The 9,426-nt window shown below is 49.1% G+C and overlaps 1 protein-coding gene across 1 annotated transcript in view; it reads right to left on the reverse strand.

The window, feature by feature from the left end:
* Window positions 1–910: 910 nt before the first annotated feature.
* TFRC (transferrin receptor) overlaps window positions 911–9,426 on the reverse strand; it is a gene marked incomplete at its 5' end in the record, with an annotated part of 13,995 nt that continues 5,479 nt past the window's right edge. Inside the window, 8 exons of the mRNA XM_010175757.2 lie at window positions 911–1,153; window positions 1,430–1,570; window positions 6,339–6,560; window positions 7,318–7,399; window positions 7,798–7,865; window positions 8,255–8,322; window positions 8,662–8,725; window positions 8,839–8,924. Coding sequence (XP_010174059.2) covers window positions 911–1,153; window positions 1,430–1,570; window positions 6,339–6,560; window positions 7,318–7,399; window positions 7,798–7,865; window positions 8,255–8,322; window positions 8,662–8,725; window positions 8,839–8,924 — 974 coding nt within the window. The remainder of the gene's footprint in view (window positions 1,154–1,429; window positions 1,571–6,338; window positions 6,561–7,317; window positions 7,400–7,797; window positions 7,866–8,254; window positions 8,323–8,661; window positions 8,726–8,838; window positions 8,925–9,426) is intronic.

Here is a 9,426-nt window from a genome sequence, read left to right on the forward strand (position 1 = left end):
TTATTCAAAAACGACAGTATAACTGTCATAATTATGGAAGGCACTGCTTCCGATAATTATCTTCTATAAAAAACCACACCATTTATAGTGAACACTGTCACTGATAAATAAATAAACAAATAAATATCTCAGTGCCAAACAAGAGCCATCCTGCAAAATGGCATCAGTCAAACAGGGTTTGGCCAGCAAGAGACTCGATTTCACAAAAGGCCCCACAGCAGCAAGGTCTGAAGTGCCAGTCTAGAGCCATTTCCCAGTGCTGCAGGACTTGCTGAGGTACCACCTAAGGATATAAAAGGGACATTTGATAATCTTTGGGTCATTTTCCCTGGGTATTGAGACTTGCCTCAGCAGAAGCCAGCCTCCAAGATGTCATTGGGACCCTGCTGTTGAGCAAAGGCACGCTGGGCACTTCAGAGCTTGCTGATAATCCAGCACTTGTGGGCTATTACTAGGTTGTTTTATTTTTGAACTACAGGTTGGTCTCTGCAGCTCCCTGCCAGAGAAGGGATCCTCATTACAAGTGTTAAAGAGAAATCCATTCCCTATTTTGTCAGTAGGTTTAGGGGGCCAACAATTAAAACCCTAAATAGATGAGGTACCTCCCCACTCAAGGTACCGGTTCAGGAGTCACCTGAGCTGTTAGTTCTCAAGTACACTGGGGAGCAAGCCCCACAAGCAGCTGTACGTGACCAGTTTGGACTGTGGTCAGATGGGAGCCTGGTCAGAGGAGATTTCATTGGAATCTTAGTACCCGCTTTAAAACTGTGAATTTGTCAAGGTGAGATTTAAATTTTATGCTCAACTTTGGTCAAAAAAAGATTAGTTGCCAGAAAATCTACAGAAAAATACTGCTATGTTAGGGAGTTGGTTTCCCTAATCTTGTACCTTAACCAGGTGTTTGCCATGTCTAGAATTCGTTGTCTGTATCCCAGATATCACCCACTAAGGCATTGGCAGCCCCTTTAATGGTCCAGGTCGCCAGGGCCAGCTGCTCTTTCAGCATGTTCACGTCCACGCTGTCCTTGTTGGTCCTCAGCAGCTGCAGGTTCTCCAGCAGACTCTGCAGGGTGTGGGAGCCTTTGCCAAAGAAGATGTGGCGAAAGGGAGCCTCTTTTGGCGATATGTACGGGGAGAGGAAGTCGTATTCCACCTGGAGTAGAGGTGCAAATTTAGGGTTATACTCTCACCTCCCAGTTTTTTCTTTCCTGCCCCATCACAAGCTCCCAACCTCTGACTCCCATCCAGCCCCTTCCCACAGCAGCTCTGCAAGGGCCAGACCCTCTCCTGAGAGCAAGTGCAGAAGTCAGCCATATAGACACTAAGCAGAAGTGTCCTGCACAGTGCCCATGGCTCCTAAGGAAGAGGCCCATCCCAGCCAGCACTCTCTTCCTTTGTGAAGGAAGGAAAACCAGTTGCAGATACCCACCTTCATGATCCTGTCATTCAGGGCTCTGCGGACAATCTTGTTTTCCCTGTCACTCTTTGCGATGTCTCTTCTCAGTGCATCTGTAGCTCGCTGGAAGTCACCACGGGCGAAAAACAGCCAGTTCAAGGTCAGCCCCAGTGCCTGGGATGGAAGAGCTGTTAGCAAACCTGATTTTCTTCTTCTGCTGCTCTTACCAAGAAAAAGTGTTGGGTTTTTTTTTTTTTTGTGAGTTTAACCAAGTAGCAGAGCAAGTTCCTCACAGGCTCTTCTGAGGTCACCGAGCTCAGTGACGTCTCTCCCCACCCACAGTTTCTTGCCGGCTTTCAGCAGAGGTGCAAATGAGATGCAAAGCTGCACTGTACTGTGAAGGATAACCAGACAAGAAACCAACCACATTCACTGACTCGCTGAGGAGACGAGCTCCAGGGCAAGTAAGTCCACAATGGGGAGGAGAATCATGGCAAAAAGGTCTGGCAAGCACTCTTTTTGGGGCTCTTCCAAGCTGGGAAAGTGGCTAGCCTGTGTCGGGGACTGGCAGTTTGTGGGTAGAGCCAGTGCCACTGGTAAACCCCCACTCCCATGGAAGGGCTGCCCCAGGGAGCGTGAGCGAGCAGAGCAGGCAAGCAGGGCACAGCACGGCACGGCACGGCAGCCAGGGCGTGGTGCCAGAGTTTGTGCGGGAAGGGTGCGTGCGGGAAGGGCGCTGCTGTCTGCGCATAGGTCCATAAATCAGGGAAGTGCTTCAGGTCTCAGCCAGAATAGTGGGCACTCGCCTTCAAGCTAAGACCAGTGCTTCTACACTGAAAGCCCCTGTGATGTCAGATGCTTCCACCCAGGCAGATTTGGTGAGAAAAGAGGCTTCAGTACAGACAGTAGCTTGGAATGGGTGCCAAGACCCTTCCCCTGGAGATAAGGGAAGTGCCTGCACAAAAGGTAAGCAGGTTGATGACCTGTTACATCAGGTTGCTGAGGTAAAGGAAACAGTTAAAAGGCTGCGTGGTATTAGAGTTGACAAGTCTGAGATAGACAGATGGTTTCAGAATCACATTCTGGTAAGAGACAACACCATGAAGGAGCCACCTTGGACCTTGGTAACCCACAAAACCAGGGCTCTGCCACAGCCTCCATCCTCCAGCATTACAACCAGTAACAGGTATGAAGCATTAACAACTACAGACACCCCTGAGCAACGTCCACAAGGAGCAACTGTACCACCAGCACACAATGTGTGTCGCAAAAAGAAACGTGTGCTTGGGTGACCGTGTTAAAAGGCACTGAGATGCCCATCCGCCGGCCTGACAGGGAGTCACGGGAAGAGTGCTGCCTTCCAGGAGCTACAGTTCTGAGCTAAAGCTCTGGAATGATGCTGAGCAGGTACCTCAACTTGTTAAGAGCATGGATTACTACCCATTGTTACTCTTTCACGTGGGGACAAATGACACTGCTACCAATAACCTGGGCAGAATCAAGAAAGACTACAGAGCTCTGGGGCAACAAGTAAAAAACTTTGTGGCCCAAGTTATTTTTTCCTCCATTTACCAGCCAGAAATAGGTGTATAGAACATACCAACCTCTGGCTATGTGACTGGTATCATCGTGAAGGTTTTGGTTTTTATGACAACAGGACATTCTTTTCTGCCCATAACCTCTTAGGGAGGGATGGGATCCATTTCTCCAGAAGGGGCAAGGGGATCTTTGGCAGCAGGCTCACCAACCTAGTTCAATGGTTTTAAAGTGAAGAACTTGGGGGGTGGGAGTTAAAATGGGAATACTCAAGCCATTACATCCAGCTTGGGAATCAGCTTGGCCAAACAGAGCAATAACAAGGGTTCCTCAGCTATTTGCCATGATGAGAATCAGAAGGCCTTCCACCCTTCTGGGGTGAGAGCTGTGTGCTCAGCTCCCTCTCGGAAATGCCTGTAGACCAACGCACGCAGCACAGGGAATAAACAGGAGGAATTAAGAGGTCTATGTGTGGTTGAAGGGCTAGGATTTGGTTGCAGTCACAGAGACGTGGTGGGATAGCTCACATGACTGGAATGCTGTCATGGATGGCTATGTCCTTTTTTAGGGAAAAAAGGCAACAAAATGAGGTGGTAGAGTTGCTCTTTACGTGAGGGAGCAACTAGAATGTATTGAGCTCTGCCCAGGAGCAGATGAGGAGCAAGTTGAGAGTTTGTGGATAAAAATTAAGGGGCAGGCTAATATGGAAGACGCAGTTGTGACTGTATTACAGGCCACCTGATCAGGATGAGGAAGCTGACAAGGCCTTCTACAGACAGCTGAAAGCAGCCTCACAGTCAGAGGCTCTGATTATCACAAGGGACTTCAATTACCCTGACATTTTCTGGAAAGGCTACACAGCCAGGCACGCACATTCCAGGAGGTTCCTGCAGTGCAGTGACAATAGCTCCTTGATGGAAGTGGTGGAGGAGCCCATGAGGAGAGGAGTACTGACAGACTTTGTACTGATAAACAAGGAGGGACTGGTCAAGGATGTGATGGTAGGGAGCAACCTTGGCTGTAGTGACCATGAGATGGTGGAGTTCAGGATCATGTGCAATGGGCACAGAGCAACAAGCAGAATCACAGCCCTGGACTTCACAAGGGCTACCTTTGGCCTCTTTAAGGAGCTGCTCAGAGAAATCCCATGGGACAGGACACTAGATGGTAGGTGGACCCAAGAGAGCCAGTTAATATTCAAGCACCATTTCATCCAAGCTCAGTATCAGAGCATCCCAAAGAGTAAGAAATCAAGTAAAAGAGCCATGAGACAGGCATGGTTGAACAGGGAGCTACAGAAAAAACTCAAGTGGAAGAAGGAAGCTTATAGAAGAGGGAAGAAGGGGCTGACCACTTGGGAAGAATACCAGAGTGTTGTCAGAGGATGTAGGGATGCAACTAGGAAAGCTAAGGCCTCCCTAAAATAAACCTGGAAGGGAGGTCAAGGACAAGAAAGGCTTCTTCAAGTGTACTGGAGGCAAAAGGAAGACTTGAGGAAACGTAGGCCCTGGTGGGTACCCTGGTGATGGAGGATAGAGATAAGGCAGAATTACTGAATGCCTTCTTTGCCTCAGTCTTTACTGCTAAGGCTGGTCCTCAGGAGTCCCAGATCTTCAAGACCACAGAAGAAGTCAGGAGAAAGAAAGACTTCACCTTGGCTGAAGAAGATTGTGTTAGAGATGAATTAAGTAAAATGAACATCCACAAACCCATGGGCCCTGATGGGATGCACCCACGAGTGCTGAGGGAGCTGGCAGAAGTCATTGCTAGGCTGCTCTCCATCATCTTTGAGAAGTCCCGGAGAACAGGAGAGGTGCCTGAGGACTGGAGGAAAGCCAATGTCACTCCAATCTTCAAAAAGGGCAAGAAGGACCTTGTAACCAGGTAACCATAGGCCAGCCAGCCTCACCTCCATCCCTGGAAAGGTGATGGAACAGCTTGTTCTTGGCCCCATCTCAAAGCATGTTGAGGAAAAGAGAGTTACTGGGAGCAGTCAACATGGATTCACCAAGGGGAAGTACTGCTTGACCAATGTGATAACCTTTTACAATGGCATAACTAGATGGATAGATGAGAGGAGGGCAGTGGATGTGGTCCACCTTGACTTCAGCAAGGCTTTCAACACTGTCTCCCATGGCATCCTCACAGCCAAGTTTAAGAACTGTGGGTTGGACAACTGGACAGTGAGATGGACTGGGAACTGGCAGAAGGACAGAGTTTAAAGTTGTGGTCAGTGGGGCAGAGTCTAACTGGAGGCCTGTGGCTAGTGGTGTCCCCCAGGGGTCAGTACTGGGTCCAGCCCTATTCAATATATTGACCTGGATGAAGGGACAGAGTGTACCCTCAGCAAGTTTGCTGATGATACAAAGCTGGGAGGAGTGGCTGAGACACCAGAAGGCTGTGCTGCCATCCAGAGACACCTGGACAGACTAGAGAGTTGGGCAGAGAGAAACCTAATTACATTCAGTAAGGGCAAGTGTAAAATATTGCATCTGGGGTTGAACAGTCCCACGTATCAGTGCAGGTTGGGGGCTTACCTGTTGGAGAACAGTTCTGGGTAAAAGGACCTGGGAGTCCTGGTGGACAACAGGCTGACCAAGAGCCAACAATGTGCCCTCACAGCCAAGAAGGCCAATGGCATCCTGGGATGCACTAAGAAGAACATGGCCAGTAGGTCAAGGGAGGTTATCCTTCCTGTCTACTCTGCCCTGGTGAGGCCTCACCTGAAGTAGTATCCAGTTCTGGGATCACCAGTTCAAGAAGGACAAGGAACTACTGGAAAGAGTCCAGCATGGGGCTACTACGATGATTAGGGAACTGGAGCATCTACCATATGAGAAAAGGCTGAGAGAGCTGGGTCTGTTAGCCTGGAGAAGGCTGAGGCGGGGGGATCTCATAAATGCTTATAAATATCTACAGGGCAGGTGTCAGGAGGATGGGGCCAGACTCTTCTCAGTGGCATCCAGCAACAGGACAATGGGCAATGGTCGCTAACTGGAAAACAGGAGGTTCAACCTATACATAAGGAAATACTACTTTACTGTGAGGGTAACAGAGCACTGGAACAGTGGAGTCTCTGTCTCTGAAGACATTCAAAACCCACCTGGATGTATTCCTGTGTGATCTACTCTAGGTGATCCTGCTCTAGCAGGACTAGATGATCTTCAGATGTCCCTTCCAACCCCTACCATTCTGCGATTTCCTCACCACAGCCACATTAGCTGTTTGCCACAGGTACTCTGCCTGCACTGCTGTATAGGGAACGCTGATTCAGGAAACATCTTGCTATGCTCTCATGCCCAAAGGAGGAAGATGTCCACCCTGTTGCACCCAATGGCAGCAGAGCCTTATTAGCACATGGCCCCATAACAGTCTACAGGGATTCAGTGCACCCCGAGCCTCTTACCCTCACATCCTGATAGTAGGACAAAATCTTCTCCTGGAACGCTAGCAACTCTTCACCGTATCTCTCAAAGTCCAGGACGAGCTCATGATCATGGGTCAGCCTGAGAGCTATTTGTCCAGCCACTTCTGCAGCAGCACGCATAAGAGCATACAACTTGTCAGTCATCTTCAGGTTCTCCAGAGTGTCCTGAGTAGTGCCCAAGAAGGGATATTCCTCATCTTTCTGCAAGAAAGAAGGCACTGAAGTTAGGCAAGAGGGCTTCTCCAGCTAGGATTTTTCACCTCCCACTACAGTTTGCTTGCTAGTTCCACCACATCCCATCTCTTTGTGCTGTTAACTAGTGAGACTCGAGTGGCAAAACTTCAAAGCACAAGGGAAGGGAATGGAGCTTCTGTATCTTGTCCTTCACAGTTTCCAGCTATCAGCAGGGTGTTCTGCTAGTTTGTTAGATCCAAAGACATATAGAGCTTTTCCCCTTAAGGGTTTACTGCAGCAGTGCAGGCAGGCAAACCCCAGCACCCAGTGTGGTATGTGCTGGCAGCACCCTCTAACTCTTCTTGGCAGGATAACTCAAGGTTTTTGTGGAACACATCTGACACTAACAAAATCCATGTGCTGTCTGGGTGACAGCAGGCTGCAGTAGTCTTTCACTGAAGCAACAACAGCTTGACATCTCTTTAGTGCTTTTATCTTCTGAATCATTGACATCTGAAGCTCTAGAAGAGCAAGTGCTCCCTCTCCCAACAAAAAACCCAAGTGTTCAGTACTCTGGAACAGAAATTGTAGGCCAACCATGCCCCAGAAGCAGCCTTCACAGCAAGCACTGCCACAGCCACCAGGTCCAGAGGCTGCACCTCCTCACCAGAGGTGAATGGACAATGAGCTTGGGACAGCACTTTGTGCTCTGCCATTCTAGAGAGCAGATACCCTTACAGCACCTTCCAAGGAATGAGTACACCACCAGGCAGGCAATACTTACATTGCAGAAACCAAAGGAAACCACTGGAATTCCCGAGTAGGCCAGGAAAGGGAATGCTGCATTATCCAGACCAAGGGGAACACTGCAAAAAAGGATTGAGTAGTTACCAACTGGTCTGGACATCTCAGGAGAAAAGCCTAGAGTTGAAGCTCTGAGCCAACTGCACTACCCTGTGTAGACAAGAGTGGTTTTGGCAAGGTGCTCTGGCCAAGTGCCAAGGTCTGCTCGTCCATTTCCAGCCACCAGTCCTCATACAAGGCTGTTCTGGCCCTACAAAAAGGTGTCTGGGCTGCCCACAGGCGGCTTGGAGCAGCACGAAATACTGCTAGTGCTGTACTGTTCACACTTCCCTGATCCCATTGCAGCAGGTAGAGCCCACCCCAGATAGTGGTACAACACTCCAGCAAAAAGAGCAGAAGCCACTTAGTTTGCTTCTTTATGGAAATTTGCTTTCCTAAACAGCAGGATAATAATACTTACACTGATTTTACCCAGTTAGAGCCAACTCTGTCATACAGACTTCCCGAATCCTTTGTCGGGTCATTCACCTGCATAGAGATGACAGTCAGTGCATCTGTTCTGACCTCTGCTTGGGCTTCCAGGTCCATCCTGGAACTTGTGATGCTGTGCAGGTGCCAGAGTCAGGTGTGTTCCCCTGACCTTTCTCCACACAGGCATGGTTCATGCCAGACAGGCATTCATCTCCCACCAAACTGTGGCATTCACTGATTTTAGATTCTGCATCTGTGAACTGCAATTCCCAGAGCCCAGATGACTTCAGACAGGGCCCTCCAGAGTATCTCAGCCCTTTCTCCTAAATGGGTGTTTCTCCTCAGAAGGTGCCAGCTGAGGAAAGTGACCCAGTGTAGCTCTGGCTGCTTTCCGTTCCTCCTTAAAACCACAGTCACTTTGATTAGCCCAAGATCCCTCAACTCACCCCCTTCATCGTTTTCTCCAGCAATGTGTACAGCAATGGGCTAGCCGAAATCTTCATGTGGTTGAAGCCTGCAAAAAAGAAAGGGTGTTTGACATGCTGGCACAATTAACCACCACTGCTAGAGCTGCTCAGCGCTGTGACTGAGCAACAACTGATCTACAGCATGTTGCCAAAGAATCTTTGACAGACACAGAACAGTCTACTGGGACCTAGCAGAGCTGCCTCCTTCTGGCTCAGGCTGCGGCATCCTCACAACTTCAATGACAACAGAAGAATAAATGGAGTCACACCAGTTCTCAGCCAAACACCCAGCACCAGCCTCAGGCACAGCCTCCATTCCTGGAGGGATGTCTGTCAAGCTATTCTGATCCCACTTAGTTTCAAGAAACTGAAGAGCAGCAGGTTACCTAGGACTGCAGCATCCAGGTTAATGTAAGTGAAGGCTTTGGCATGCAGTGTGGCAGAGTACCCCTAGAACAGAACAAGAAGTATTTTAAGATGAGCAGTAGCACACCAGGATGTTTAATCCACAAGAAATCACAACTGCACAGTCATTACACAGAAGTCCATCAAAGAAGCAGTACCTCCAGCCATTCAGTAGCACCCACAGCTCCATACTCTCCCGCACTCCAGCTAGCAAAGATGATGCTGCGCCTTGGTTTGTAGCCATCTGTAAAAAGAGAGGGACTGAGATGTCTTCCCTTCCCCCTATGGAGATGTAGATTAGCACTGAGGGTCTGGGTTGATGAATCACCCACTCCTCACAGCTGAAGGATTCTGGCTGCTGCAGACAAACATGCACACTAGTGGCTGTATGGACACTGTACCCTGCCCCGCTACGCTGCAGAGCTGTGTAGGAAAACCATGCTGTCTGCATTTCCCTCCTTCTTTGTTAAACTGCCTGAGCCCATAATCAACCCTGGAGACAACAGCACTCACACCAAGTGCCACCATGCAGTTCCCACTGCTCCAGCTCATCAGCTACATCAGTGTTTCCCACCTTCAGGCCTGGTTGTCCAACAGACAACAGCACAAGTCTGAGGTTTGCATCATGTGTTATCCAAGGATGTTCTTGCATTCAAGCCACACCAGATACAAGCAAGTAATCCCTTGGAAGCAAGTGCTCACTGCAGACAAGTCATCTGTGTTGGCCAAGTAATAGCTTCTCAGGC

This window comes from Antrostomus carolinensis, unplaced genomic scaffold (genome assembly GCF_000700745.2).
Source record: "Antrostomus carolinensis isolate BGI_N321 unplaced genomic scaffold, ASM70074v2 scaffold10019, whole genome shotgun sequence".
NCBI classification, from domain to species: domain Eukaryota; kingdom Metazoa; phylum Chordata; class Aves; order Caprimulgiformes; family Caprimulgidae; genus Antrostomus; species Antrostomus carolinensis.